The 15,906-nt window shown below is 40.8% G+C and overlaps 1 protein-coding gene across 3 annotated transcripts in view; it reads left to right on the top strand.

The window, feature by feature from the left end:
- The window catches only part of LOC137339542 (triple functional domain protein), a 522,426-nt gene that overhangs the window by 226,613 nt on the left and 279,907 nt on the right, over positions 1-15,906 (top strand). For all 3 annotated transcript variants that reach the window (XM_068001904.1, XM_068001903.1, XM_068001905.1), the window contains exons 6-7: positions 961-1,083; positions 15,429-15,620. In XM_068001904.1, the coding sequence (XP_067858005.1) occupies positions 961-1,083; positions 15,429-15,620 (315 nt within the window). The remainder of the gene's footprint in view (positions 1-960; positions 1,084-15,428; positions 15,621-15,906) is intronic.

Here is a 15,906-nt window from a genome sequence, read left to right as displayed (position 1 = left end):
ACACACCAATACGTGCCTGCTGAATAATGCTAATCAATCTTTAACATCCATCTGATCAGGCAGCACCTCTGACAATGTAGAACTCCTTCAGTATTGCACTGAAATATCATGCTAGCACATGCCCTCAAGTCCTGGAATGGGGCTTGAATTCACAACCTTCTGAAGCATGAGTGCTACCAACTGAGCCAAGCAGACATGTTAGTTTCAATTTAACTTCAAATCAAAATGAACTTGTGCAATGCTGCAGATCCTGGGGCTTCATATAACATGGAAATAGGAGACTGCTTGCAACAGTGTTTATCTGCAACATTTTCATGGGTGTGCTTAGCACATGGTTTCCCCAGAACCCATCAAACTAGGCTATACTCCTACAATCTGTGAACTATGCATGTCATTCAAAGAATTAAAAAGACCCTTCAACAATATGATCTGTATTTTGTTATGCTGTATCTACAGTGATTGGTAGATAAGTACAGCTATATTTGCTTCAACGTGAATTCGCGATGCAGTTATCAGGTTATTTTCCTATTTTAAAATTTGTTTTAAACGGTTAATTTATTGACATCATTGTATCACTGATTTCTTCGTTGTACTTACTAAACAGGTTCACTGTCTTGGAAAACAGTTTGCCAGATGTCGGTGTCCCTTCAAATTTTGGAATGATTCTGCTGTATGTGTAGTACTGCAGCGAAACCTCCATCATAAGAGTGCCCAAAGTTCCTGGGCACTCTTGCTTGTTGCTATTCAAACAAGCAGTTTACAGAAGAAAAGATGCAGCTGACAGGAGATGTAGTCTGTGTTAAATTAGACTGGTCCATCTTGTATGCTGTACCTTTTTTGTTTTCAGTCACTGGTGTGTGATAACTACCAAGTTAACCCTGTGTCAATTGTGATGAACTGTTTCATGAAGCTAATTGAGATTCAATGTGTCTAATAAATCTCTCTCTGCCTCTATTCCAGATGTTTGACTGGATCTCTCACAACAAAGGCCTCTTTTTGAACAGCTACACAGAGATTGGAGCTACTCATCAGCATGCGATGGAACTTCAGACACAGCACAATCACTTTGCAATGAACTGCATGGTAAGGGCCTATAGATGGGAAACAGATAAAAGTTCATGCAATATATATTTTGTTACTTTTCAGGTGGGCAAAAACAGAAGTGCACGGTAAAGGACTGTGATGTGTTTTACCAATGAATAGGGCAAATGATTTGTTTGGTTTTCCTCAGAAACAGGCACTTTCACTGGCTTCGGGACTTTTAATGTAAAATTGCAGTATTCTGACAGCAACTTGTAGTGCATGTGGTAGAAATTCATGGGATTTAGTGAGGGATGTTGTGTTATGCCAGATTTCTTGCTCTGCTGATGAATGAGCTCTACCCAGGTAATGGAGGGCACACATTGTAGGCCAACAGTTTTGATGCAGATCTCCAGCTTTTATGCTGTCCAAACTACATGTATTTATTAAATAATATGTTGGAGCACCCAGTGGCTGAGTGTGTAAGTGCACAAAGCTGTTTAGCACTAATATGAACCTTAGCATTCCTGGGCTGCAGAGGTGAAAACTATCTTGGATTTTTGTTCCTAAGGATTATTCATCTATTGCTATCCAACAATTCCTGCTGGAAGTGCATGTTTGTGCATTTTAGGTCAAAACAGGATTAGGCTTAGCTCTGATAACTTATGAGGTTAAACAGAATTTTGCAAGCTGATCCATGACTTGGTTACGGTACTGTTGGGCGTTTGCTGTCTGTGGAGCTGTAGATCAGCAGAAGTCACTGCCTTCTAAGAAGTGGGAAAGGGTGGAAAAAATAAATAATATATTGCTAGGTGGGTTGTGATGGTACAGAGGAACGTGGGTTTGTGTTCCCACATAGAGATTCTGAGAGTGGTCCTGTTGGACCCTGAACTAAGCTACCGACCCTAAATCCTTTCCACCTCCCTCTCCTCCTTTAAGACCTTCCTTAAAACCTACATCTTTGACCAAGCTTTTGGCCACCCTTCCTAATATCTCCTTTGATTCTAGAAAATTTTCTACATTAAGGGCACTGTATAAATGCAAGTTTTTGCTGAGGTGTCAGATGGTGGCCAAGTGCTTCTCTATAGATAGATTAGGAAAATTGTAGGGAGAGTCACCTGGCCAATTTCAGAGTAGCTTGCCTTCTTAACTATGCATAATGCAAGGCATGTGAAGCCACAAAGGAGATTGTATGAAAAAAAATTATAGTCACATTATTGGTAGTAGAATTCTTAACATTTCAATTCACCACTAAAAATCTGCCAAATAATATCTAATTCAAAAAGATGGATGTAAAAATAAAGTTGTAATCCTGCTATCTCACAATCACTGCCATTTTGCAGCAGGGTGGTTTAATGAGCAATGAAAGTCTATAGGGAATGCTTTGTTGTTCAATGTACTCTGTAAAAATAACGGATACAAAAATATTTGTTTTTTTAAAAATAATTTTCTGCCCTCGGTGGAGACCTGCCATGTCAAGTCTTTTTGCTGCCGGGCAGTTCCATGAAATCATCGATTGAGAGGCATCCAGAACAGCTCCACTGGGCCGCATCTTTGGACATACCTGAGAGCTGATCTGCAGCTCCAGTGATTACAGGAAAGCATGTTCCTGCTGGGTACACTGCCAACATGGCAGGTCTCCATTCTAAATGGACAGTTGACTTTTTAAAGAAAAAAAGCACCAAATATTTTTGTATCTATTTTTTGCAAGGCAAAATGAGTACTTCCCTTAAACTTTCCTTCCTCTACTGCAGCTTTAAGTTCTCATGCACTTGCAGTCTGACCCATTTCCCTGACAGAGTGGCTCACTCTCACTGCAGCTCATCTGAAGGGAGATGAAGCCAGCTGCATGATTCTCTAATTATTTAAATTGGACATTTTTAAACAGTATTTTTTAAAACTGTGCTCTCACAAGGAAAGATGATATGCTAAGTTTATACATTTTGAAAAATTAAAAGCATGCAGCTGATTTAATTAAAATGGTTAAATGTAGATTTACCTAGTCATATCTAATTTAATACTATTTCTTGTTAATTATTGCAGTTACTCTGCATGACGTAAGCCATCTATTTCACTTCATGAAGTAATGTATTTTATGTTGGGCTGTGATGCATAGAGTGAAAGCTGCTTCACCCTACAACTATATTTGACAGGCTGTAAAACCATTTTGAGTTGCTGCCATAGGGAATGTGACTGTATTCAGTTGCAGCTGGAACAAATTTGACATAGTAGTGCCATGCTTCTTTGTTTAGAATCAGGATAATTGTATCATTTATCCATGTCCTCTTAATCAATAAGCATCTGTTTTCCATTAGATTCTGTACTATGTATTGGATTTCCTTATAATTAACAGCAAGATATTTTTCAATAAGCCTGCACAATGCCACAAAACAGTACAGTCCCCTTATGTGAAATAATTCGGTGCGATGAGCTCCTTGAATCCCATTCACTGAACTGAAAGTGAGATACTTTCAAATGTCAAGAAATCCTGAAAATGATTCAAATTAAAATTCATTATGTAGCACATGCTATGAAAAATAAGAAACTACTGGGTGAAGCAAAACTTGTAATGTAACACTACAATTCATGCTTGTATGTTTGATGACATCATCTTTATAGCCTCGATTAAGTTATAGCTCTGCAATTCACTCTATGGTGGATGTTATTTTAGTAATGAATATTCCTGGATGCTTTTCATCTGAATGGGTACTGCTCCAATTTAAAGCAGTAGGACATTCATTACTACTTTAAGTAGATAATGGAGACTTTGGGAATGTGGTTTTTATCACACATTAATGTCCACTTTCTTAACCAATTTAATTGTTGTTCAGTTTTCCCTACAAACTTATAATATATAAAATTTGCTATGTATGTCTCACACTCCTTATCTGGGCATCACCACTGTAACACACACAGTCATTTCTGCAGCTACACACATAAACCACTAGATGCAACATCATAAGTTTCAGAAGCTGCAGATCCTCATACCTATACCCACAGCAGCACTATTCAGACTGCCTCATAACTTCCAGGACACTGCCAACATTCCCAACCTTCTTCCTGGATAATAGTAAGTTTGGTACAATTACTCATGATTTTCATCTTTCTTTGCTTCAGTTTTCCCCCTTTCTATGTTGAAGTAAGTGATTCACAAAACTTTTCAGAATGTTTTTCTGAGAGATCGATTCTGTAGGCTGTTCATGCCACCCCCTCCCACTCCATGCGACCTGTTTTTGAATGCCCGTTAAAATGCTTCTCCTACTATGATTACCCTTGTTCAAGCTTTCTGGACAGTTTTTCTCAACTTGCCAGATTTTTCTCTCGAGAAATCGATTCTGCAAACTGTTTTCACTCATACCTGCAGCTGCACACTTCAACCATTAGATGGAGTCTTAGAAGTTCCAGAAGCTGCAGATCTCCAAAGCTATTCCGACAACGTCACTAATGCGCTGAGGAAAATTAACTTTGAGCTGACAAAAGATCTACTAGTATGTTACATTTTTATGTGGGAAAAGGTCTTTTGCATTTATATTTAATTGAAAAATAAAATTTAGATGAATCACTAAAATTAGAATTATACACAGAATAGGAGTGAGTTCCTAGGTGGTTGCATATTAAATAACAAGGTGGATATATTAGAATAAACTGCTGAAATGTTTTCTTAATGAAGTGATTTGCAACATTGGTCAATACATATTTTTAAAGTGAAATATGATCACTGGTGTATTTTGCTGTTAAAAACAGTATAGAACATTTTGAAAAGGTATTAAGAAATCTTGATAGTACAGTTTCTTACCGCTGATGCTAGATTACTGAATTCCTATCCATCTTTTACTGACATTTAAACCCAGCTGTTCTCATAGAGGAAGGTTTAGCACGTCAGGGTGGAAGAAAAGCCTTCTGCATGGCAGAAGCAATGTACCTGTTGGAGGACATGGGTTACCGCTGATGCAAATTATGGACAGATCTAGGGCTCTTAACTTCCTTTACTTCATGATGCAAGAGGAGCTCTGGCTTTGTGAATAAAATATGAGCCATATTGTTACATGGAGTTTGGTACTGACTGATGTCTCAATGTTTTTGCTCTTGAGGTACAACATCAGTAGATAATGCATATATATATATAAATTCACTGTTATTTTCTTCACTTCCATTTTCTTGGTCTCACTGATAAATACACCTTTCCCTGCTGAGAGGGCAGCCAGGAGATGAGTCCCTTTTGCTCTATGATTGTCAACTAGGATGTATGCAACAGCAGCCAGTAGAGTGGCTGTCACATCAATTTTTCATCCCCCCTCTTCCCCAAAAGGAAGACAGCTAAGCTTTGGTTGGCATCTCCTTGCAACAGCATAGCTGAAGTGTAGAATACACCTTGGAGAATTGAAATTGTGAACTAACATCTGAACACTTAATAACAGTACATGATGATATTGTGCTATGATAATAGCCAAATAATATAAAGCAAATCAAATGTACACTATACCTGATGAGAAATGTGAGAATTATTACTAGTTACTTATGTATGTAAGATGGGGTGGGAAAGAAGCATTGGTTTATTTATTGACTATTATTTAATTTTTATCTCTGAGCAATGTCACAGGAAATCCACATGTAAATTCCCTACGATTATTGAGCATCTCTTGACACATTGGCTACACTATTTTACAGTGTCTTCCTGTATTATTAAAAATTGGCATTTTCAGATTTATTTTTATAACTATAAAGAAAGCACTGTGTTAGTGGAGAGTAAGAGTATTAGATTGGGGAGGAAGAAAGAATAGCTAGAAGGTGAATGTTGAAAGTTGCTTTTATAAATTGTCACCAGCCCAATTTTTAGGACAAAAGACATTTAATAAACATTTGTTGAAATGGATTTTTTAAACCTGATTTTTAAAAAACGTTCTGGTGCACATATTTAAATTAGAGCATGAACATAAATGGTTAGGATTGCCTGAGTGTCTGTTTTGTGTGACAAAGGTTCTACACAGTGAAAAGCAAAATCAAGGGCAATTGTTTGAGCAAAACATTTCAAAGCTGTGACTCATAGGAAGGCACTGTTTAGTTGAACTAATTTTCTGAGTGCCGCAGTAGTTTATCGAAGATGAAGTTCTCTTGGGAATTAAATCAATTTCCTGTTGTTTTTAGATTTTACAGCTTTAAGGCGTTAAAGTACGTAAAAACCTGTCCCACAAACCTCATTAGACCTAGTCCTGTAGATTTAGACTTGAGCTAACTACAGTGGGTGTGGAGCAGAGACTTGTCATTGGATTCTAATGTTTTGCTGTACTTATACATGGAGAAAGTGTCTTTTTGGAGACATTTTACAAACTTCTTCCAGTACACTCCCATACTGGATAAGACACAGTTGAATTTAATTTCTATCACGTGCAATAAGCAGTGTTATTTTTACTAAGGGCCCGTAAATGTTTGTTGCCTAGTATGTGTAGAGACTAGGCATCAGTAGTTTGGACTTTTAAGTCTTTTCAGGAAAAACTCATCAAATGACAAATTTAAAGAAGTTCGTTTAAACCATTCTGTGTATTTTAGCTTACAATGACAAAAGTTTGTAATTAAGTTAATACTATTCACACTTTAAAATAAATATCAGATATATATTCTGGACTTGAGCTTGATTTAACCTTGAGATTTGATCAGAAAATAATAGATTGGGTACAGTTCATAATGGTGCAGATTATACTGTACTAATTTAATTTCATGTGCTAAATTCTAAGAGTGAGAAAGATAGCAATTCCTTGCTGAATTTAGCGGAGCCAGACTGGATATAGGTTCATTAAATTAGTCCTTCCTGCAGGTCATTTACATATTAGTGAGGTCTGTTTTGGGGCTCTCCATGAGACTATTAGTGGACTCTTGCAAATCGGAAGGAGATATATATTTAAAGTTCTTCAGAGAAGAGTACTTTACATCTAAAGATTTTGTCAAAAAGCAAGTGGGGTGCAGAGGCAATAAAGTGATTGTATGCAATACCTATTTTGTGGAACAGAAAGAGAATCCTGTATTGTATCCCACCTTGCCTATATTGTAGAGTTGAATTAGAATCATGGTCTGAGCATTTGACGAGATAAAAAGAGAACTACGCCAGCTAAAATGGAAATAAAAATTGTCAGATAAGACAGTGAACAAACAATGGAAAACCTTCTAACAGGAGATGATTAGGATACAAAGTAGACATGGTCCGACAAGAAATAAAGCACGTACAACAAAAACTGGAGATCCATGAATGAGTAAATAAAATTAAAGTGAGATTTTAAAAAGTGGCATGTAACGAATTTTGGGATAATAATACAAAAGAGTATAGAAAATATAGAGGGGAGCAATAAAGATTAGAAAGGCGAGAAAGAGGTAGGAAGATGTGTTGACTGGGAACATAAAGGAAAATTGTCATGGAAATTATAGACACATACAAAGTGAAAGAATAGTTAAAAATAGGTTAGGAACAAATAGAAATGAAAAAGGAAATCTCATGAAAGATAAAGGAATGGCAGAGATATTAAGCAAGTACTGTTACAAGTTTTATTTAACAGAAGAATGTGATATTGGGAATAAAAGGGAACAAGGGATGTGGAACAATGAGATAGAATAACTATTGAAGTACTGAATAACTAGTAGTACTGAAAAAGTTGGTGGAACTCAGAAGAGGAAAAGGCAGTATATACCCATTGGAAAGACACTGAAGAGTATGACTGAACAATGAGACCCATTTATCCGGCCCCAAAGAGGTTCAAATACATAATTCCCTGCAAGTGCAAGTAGAGAAAGCTAGTAAAGAGGCCAAAAGCATTTGGGGTTTTATAAATAGGGGCATAGAGTACAAGAGTAAAGAAGTAATGATAATTTTGTACAAAACATAGGTTTTGCCACAGTTAGAGTGCTGTGTGCTGCTTTGGGCATAACGTTATAAGAAGATATTGTAGATTCACCAGGTTGATGTCAGGGACGGGAAACAATGGTTATGAGTAGAGGCTTGAGATGCTGGGACTATTTTCACTGGAGCAGAAAAGGTAAGAGAAGATTTAATTATGGTTTATACAATTAAGAGGAGTTTTAATGTAGTGAATAGGGAAAGACGAATTCCTCTGGTTGGGGGATCGGTGACGATGTGTCATCAATTTAAAATCCTCACTAAGAGAATGAGGAGAGAGGTCAGGAGAAATTTCTTTACCCAGAGCGTTGTCTGAGAATGGAATGCTTTGTCAGAGGGAATGGGCACAGCAGAGATCATTGCATCTTTTAAAGGAAATTTGGGTGGATGAAGTTGTTTAAAAATAAAGTGCTTACGGTTCCTGAATTTTATAAATAGGGTGGTGGTGAGCTGCTGCCTCGAATCGCTGCAGTCCGTGTGGTGAAGGTTCTCCAACAGTGCTGTTAGGAAGGGAGTTCCAGGATTTTGACCGAGCAACGATGAAGGAACGGCGATATATTTCCAAGTCGGGATGGTGTGTGACTTGGAGGGGAACGTGCAGGTGGTGGTGTTCCCATGTGCCTGCTGCCCTTGTCCTTCTAGGTGGTAGAGGTCGCGTGTTTGGGAGGTGCTGTCGAAGAAGCCTTGGCGAGCTGCTGCAGTGCATCCTGTGGATGGTACACACTGCAGCCAAAGTGCGCCGGTGGTGGATGGTGTCGAGCTTCTTGAGTGTTGTTGGAGCTGCATTCATCCAGGCAAGTGGAGAGTATTCCATCACACTCCTGACTTGTGCCTTGTAGATGGTGGAAAGGCATTGGGGAGTCAGGAGGTGAGTCACTCGCCACAGAATACCCAGCCTCTGACCTGCTTTTGTAGCCACAGTATTTATATGGCTGGTCCAGTTAAGTTTCTGGTCAATGGTGACCCCCAGGATGTTGATGATGGGGGATTCGGTGATGGCAATGCTGTTGAATGTCAAGGGGAGGTGGTTAGACTCTCTCTCGTTGGAGATGGTCATTGCCTGGCACTTGTCTGGCACGAATGTTACTTGCCACTTATCCAGGTCTTGCTGCATGCGGGCACGGTCTGCTTCATTATCTGAGGGGTTGCGAATGGAACTGAACACTGTGCAGTCATCAGCGAACATCCCCATTTCTGACCTTATGATGGAGGGAAGGTCATTGATGAAGCAGCTGAAGATGGTTGGGCCTAGGACACTGCTCTGAGGAACTCCTGCAGCAATGTCCTGGGGCTGAGATGATTGTCCTCCAACAATCACTACCATCTTCCTTTGTGCTAGGTATGACTCCAGCCACCGGAGAGTTTTCCCCCTGATTCCCATTGACTTCAATTTTACTCGGGCTCCTTGGTGCCACACTCGGTCAAATGCTGCCTTGATGTCAAGGGCAGTCACTCATCTCACCTCTGGAATTCAGCTCTTTTGTCCATGTTTGGACCAAGGCTGTAATGAGGTCTGGAGCAGAGTGGTCCTGGCGGAATCCAAATTGAGCATTGGTGAGCGGGTTATTGGTGAGTAAGTGCCGTTTGATAGCACTATCGACGACACCCTTCATCACTTTGCTGATGATTGAGAGTAGACTGATGAGGCGGTTCTTGGCCGGATTAGATTTGTCCTGTTTTTTGTGGACAGGACATACCCGGGCAATTTTCCACATTGTTAGGTGGATGCCAGTGTTGTAGCTGTATTGGAACAGTTTGGCTAGAGGCGCGGCTAGTTGTGGAGCACAAGTCTCCAGCACTACAGCCGGGGTGTTGTCGGGGCCCATAGCCTTTGCTGTATCCAGTGTAGTCAGCCGTTTCTTGATATCACGTTTAGAGAATCAAATTGGCTGAAGACTGGCTTCTGTGATGGTGGGAATATCGGGAGGAGGCCGAGATGGATCATCCACTCGGCACTTCTGACTGAAGATGGTTGCAAACGCTTCAGCTTTGTCTTTTGCACTCACATGCTGGACTCTGCCATCATGTAGGATGGGGATGTTTACAGAGCCTCCTCCTCCCGTTAGTTGTTTAATTGTCCACCGCCATTCATGACTGGATGTGGCAGGACTACAGAGGTTTGATCTGATCCATTGGTTGTGGAATCGCTTAGCTCTGTCTATAGCATGTTGCTTCCGCTGTTTATCTTGTATATGTAGTCCTGAGTTGTAGCTTCACCAGGTTGGCACCTCATTTTTAGGTACGCCTGGTGCAGCTCCTGGCATGCTCTTCTGCACTCCTCATTGAACCAGGGTTGATCCCCTGGCTTGTTGGTAATGGTAGAGTGAGGAATATCCAGGGCCATGAGGTTACAGATTGTGCTGGAATACAATTCTGCTGCTGCTGATGGCCCACAGCGCATCATGGATGCCCAGTTTTGAGCTGCGAGATCTGTTCTGATTCTATCCCATTTAGCACGGTGATAGTGCCACACAACACGTTGGATGATGTACTCAGTGCGAAGACGGGACTTCGTCTCCACGAGGATTGTGAGGTGGTCAACCCTACCAATACTGTCATGGACAGATGCATCTGTGACAGGTAGATTGGTGAGGACGAGGTCAAGTATGTTTTTCCCTCGTGTTTGTCCGCTCACCACCTGCCGCAGGCCCAGTCTGACAGCTGTGTCCTTCGGGGCTCGGCCAGCTCGGTCAGTAGTGGTGCTACCGAGCCACTCTTGGTGATGGACATTGAAGTCCCCCACCCAGAGTACATTCTGTGCCCTTGCTACCCTCAGTGCTTCCTCCAAGTGGTGCTCAACATGGAGGAGGACTGATTCATCAGCTGAGGGAGGGCGGTAGGTGGTAATCAGCAGGAGGTTTCCTTGCCCGTGTTTGACCTGATGCCATGAGGTTTCATGGTGTCCGGAGTCAATGTTGAGGACTCCCAGGGCCACCCCATCCTGACTGTATATCACTGTACCGCCACCTCTAGTGGGTCTGTCCTGCCAGTGGGACAGGACATACCCAAGGATGGTGATGGAAGAGTCCGGGACGTTGGCTAAAAGGTATGATTCTGTGAGTATGGCTATGTCAGGCTGTTGCTTGAATAGTCTGTGGGACAGTTCTCCCAATTTTGGCACAAGTCCCCAGATGTTAGTGAGGAGGACTTTGCAGGGTCGACTGGACTTAGTTTGCCTTTGTCATGTCCGGTGCCTAGTGGTCCATCCGATTTTATTCTTATTATGACTTTTTTTTAAGCGAGATTGTACAACTCAGTGGCTTGCTCGGCCATTTCAGAGGGCAATTAAGAATCAACCACATTGCTGTGGATCTGGAGTTACTTATAGGTCAGACCGGGTAAGGACGACAGGTTTCCTTTCCTAAAGGACATTAGTGAACCAGATGGGTTTTTACGACAATCCAGTAGTTTCATGGCCACCATTACTGATACTAGTTTTTTTATTCCAGATTTTATTTAATTAATTGAATTTAAACTCCCCAGCTGCCGTGGCGTGATTTGAACTAATGACTCCGGATTATTAGTCCAGGCTTCTGGCTTATTAGTCCAGTAACATATCCACTATGCTACTGTACCCGTTCCACAGCTTGAATGAATTAAGTTTTTTTTAATTGTTTTCCTCTATTTTTGATTTTTGAGCTATATATAGTTGTCCTTTTTAACAGAAATTTTTCACTACAGTTATGCCCTTCAGAAATGTCAATAGATGTACAGCCTGATAACAGTTAATATGCTCCTAGTGGTTATAACAGTTAAGAATATGTACCAGAAGTTGTAATTATTTTATAGACAGTTTTTTTTAAATGGAACAAATAGCTTTGCATTCAACCCAAAAAATGAAAAGGCAGCTTTACTGTTTTTTTGGAAGAAATTTATTTAATTATAATTCAATATAAAATATTCGTTAGGAAATTATAAAGTGGTGCAAGTTTGATGTAACAATTTTACTGTCAAACAAATTGCCTGTGGTTTGGTTTAAAACTTTGTTTTTTAACTAAAGTAGCATATTTTGAGTGGTGTTGTAATGGATAATTAACACTGCAAGACTGTGTTACATTGAGCTATATGTGCAAGTGTCCAATCGTGGTTGACATTCTAATTAGATAGTGTAGAAAGCATGTAAGAGTTCGGAATGGGATGGGCTGTCAGTATATTAACATATGTTGCAGTACTTACATTCTGCCATTAGATGTCACAAGTGTACTTACTAAAGACTAATGTACAAATTATGTAACAAATAATTAGCTGTGTCGTTTTATATACTTTAGGTAGACTACTTGTTCTACTGTGACACTGTTTATGAACAAAAATTCAAATGCATTCCTCTCTGTAACTGACTTTACAGTAAACTCTCTGTTTCCAACTCTATTTTCTCTGTCTCATGCTCTGTATCTTCTTGCTTGTTTTCCATGCTTTCTCATTTTCTCTTTTTGTATGTCTCTCACGCACTTTCTTCTTGTCTCAGGGTCAAAGATAAACAAAGATACTTTCTCTCTTTTTAGTTTGTTTCATAGCCTGTCTCTACCCTTCTGTATCTCTTACTCGCTCTGCTTTAAAAACAGAAAAGGCTGGAAACACTCAGCAGGTCAAGCAGCGTCTGGAGAGAGAAACAGAGTTAAAGGCCACGATATTTACAGGATACCACCCAGCAGCCGGCCAGATTGACAGGCTGGCCGGCTGCCAGGCGGGAAAGCCAGCAGTAGCTGGGGACTGACCGGTAATCTGGAGGGAGGGGAGACCGGGAACATCACAGGTCGGTGGGGCCGAACAGGAAATCTGGAGGGAGGGAGAACCGGAAGAGATCGCGGGTTTGGAGGGTGGGTGGTGGGGGGGGTTCGGCCAATCGCGGTAGAAGATTTGCTTGAGGGGCCGGGGGAAAGCACTGCTGCTCCTCCTCCTGGCCCACAAGCAATGCCATAAAAAGCACTTAACTGCTTGATCCAGTAACTCCCGCCTCCCTTTAGCTGCCTGGTTTCCCGAGCCCTGGGAAACCCAGCTGGCCAGTGTTAAATTCTGAGGAATTTCTGAGTTGCAGAGCCTCATTAACATATTATAATGACACAGCCCCTCCCTTCAGAGAGGATTACTCGGGTGCCCCCCAAACCCACTGTAGTTAAAACGGAAGCAGGCGTGTTTACAGTGAGTTGGGGTCGAGTTTTGCAAATTTGACCATTTAACCTCCCACCCTCTCCCGCCTATCATTGTGGGGGGGTGGTGCGGATGGAGGGTTAAAATTCCCCCCAACATTTCAGGTCAATGACCTTTCATCAGAACTGGAAAATGTTAGAGATTGGGTCTGTGATAGGGTGGTGGGCAGGAGTGATTAAACGACTAAAGGAATGGTGGTGCAAGGCAAAAGTGGTGGTAATGGGACAAGTAAAAAAAAAACCAAAAGATCGGTCCAGAGGAGGTGTAAAATGGTACAGCAGAATAGCAGAGGCGGAGGGAAGTGTGGAAAATCTGGCAAAGAGGAGAAGGCTGCCATGGCCCGGGAATGTGACGGAGAAAGGTGGGTCAACCCCAAGCGTGTGGACCACCCCACCGGCTGTGTACTGATCGGGATCCCCATCCCAAGCACCAGACCCCACCTCCTACTCTCCCAGTGGCTCTGGTGCTGCCATCCTCCATTATCACCACTTGCTGTCCAAGATAATGGGAGCAGTGGTTAAGATCTAAAGTTGTTAAACTCAATGTTAAGGCCAGAAGTCTGTAAATTGCCTAATCGAAAGATGAGGTGCTGTTCCTCGAGCTTGTGTTGAGCTTCATTGAAACAGTGTAGGAGGCCAAGGACAGAGATCCAGAGTGGGTGCGGGACGGAGAATTGAAATGGCAAGCGACCGGAAGGTCAGGGTGATGCTTGCGGACTGAATGCTTTGCTGAACACCTCCAATCACCCAATCTGCGTTTGGTCTCTCCAATGTAGAGGAGACCACATCATGAGCAGTGAATAAAGTATATCAGTTTAGAAGAAGTACAAATAAATCGCTGTTTCACCTGGAAGGAGTGCCCTTTGGGACCCTGGCGGGAAGGGAAGTGGTGAAAAAGCAAGTGTTGGGTTTGTGGATCTCTCCCAGCAAATTCTGTTCATTCGGGGTGATTGAGTTACCATTTGAATGCTGGACTTTATGCTGTGTTGGAGGGGGAGGGGTTAATCTAGCCTGTTTTATGAGTTCACTAATCTTTGGCATTCTTCTGCTGATCCAGTGTGCGACAATTCGTGGCTCTGGTTTCCCTTTCATTTCGACTGGCAGGTAATATCCAGTATGGGTGTAATGACTGCTGAGTGTGGTGAGGGATGGGGGGGGGTTAATGTTGTGATTTCGGCTCTGTTTGGAACATTGCTAGTTTAGTTTACTTTTTTAAACCGTTGATCTCCTCCTCCACAATAAAGCTCCATCAACAGCTGATGCACTTTCTATGCTCGCTTGATTCCACCTCCACTTCTTATTACAGCTCTTTGATTCTTGGTTGAGATTTTAGAGATCCACACTTGTGCTTTTGGCTGTGCTATCGCATTCAGACCATGTACGTTGCTTTACGTTTCTGTACGTTTGTTTTGCCAGTTTTTGGGAGGTAGTACTCATGATTTTTTTTAAATAGGAGACAGAACCACTTGATTACTACGGTTAACATTTGAGGCCGTCACAGTGCTAGGCGATACCCCATTATTTTCAATCTGTCATGTAATGTTATGTTTACAGCACTACCTACTGTTGCAGGACCTTTGGAATCTTGAGACGACTCGCATTTTTAATAGATAATAGATGGTTATATACCATAATTTATCTTTCTTAATTTATATTATCTAGAATTTGCTCATTTCTTTCAGTGTACAACTTGGAGCTAGGGAAGTGTGCTTGTTAAAAACATTTTTATATAGTAATAGCTATTCTAGAAATATTTAAATTTTTGCAGCAGGGACCAATTTCAGGAATGCACAGTTTGTGCATGCAGCGTAGTGACCTCTACTATTTATTTCTCTGTTATTGCTGTGTGATTGGCAAAAGCAGAGGGGAAGTTCAAGCATGATTATACTAGCCAGACGCACCCAACGTTGACCATCACTGTGAAAATACGGCTGACTTTATAAAGATGGCCATAGGAAGCTTGTTATAACAGATAAACTGCTTTAGCTCCTAATCTGAACATAATTTGGGCTCTGCAGCTGTAAATTTGAGTAACTTGTTATCTATCTTGGTGCACATTTCAGTTAAACAAAAAATAATTTTCTTTTGACAATTTAAATCCCTGCTTCAGCGTTTGTTTTAAGAAAAGTGAAAATTAGATTTAAATTTCTTTTTTTGGAATTCTTAAACTCATGAGGTGTGATGATTCATTCCATGTTGCTTTGTATAATTTATTGTCAATAGGTTATGTTAACTTGTGTAATATATTAACAAAGTGTAATATTATTGTACCATCACAACAAAAAACTGATCCATTATCCAAACTGCCAAACATTTGGAAATTACATTGCTTATTTGACAAAGACCAACAGTTGTTTGCTTTGTGTGCTTTTCCACAGAATGTATATGTAAACATCAACCGCATCATGTCAGTGGCCAGTCGTTTACTGGAATCTAACCATTATGCATCTCAGCAAATCAAGCAGATTGCCAGTCAACTGGAGCTGGAGTGGAAGGCATTTGCAGCAGCACTGGATGAGCGCAGCACTTTGCTTGACATGTCTGCTGTCTTTCATCAGAAAGCCGAGCAGGTCAGTAAATAGTCATAGTCTATATAACTGCTGTTTATATGAACAGTCTATCACAGGTTATTAACTTGTTAGACATTCTGGTTTTTTTTGGTGCTTTATTCTATGAGTAGTTTTTTTGTAGAGTCTGAACATTTCAACTGGGCAAACCAGTATTTGACCCATTTCTGTAATAAATAGATATGATCCAGAGCAAGCTGTTTTGTCACAAATTCTACTATTGGTAACTGTCTAAAATAATTTCAAATCTCCTGCTGTCCATTTTTCAGTGGTGTGATCTATAACAGAA

Source organism: Heptranchias perlo, chromosome 2 (genome assembly GCF_035084215.1).
Source record: "Heptranchias perlo isolate sHepPer1 chromosome 2, sHepPer1.hap1, whole genome shotgun sequence".
NCBI lineage: Eukaryota > Metazoa > Chordata > Chondrichthyes > Hexanchiformes > Hexanchidae > Heptranchias > Heptranchias perlo.
Note: the sequence above shows the minus strand (reverse complement) of the source record. Positions and strands in the feature narration are given on the sequence as shown.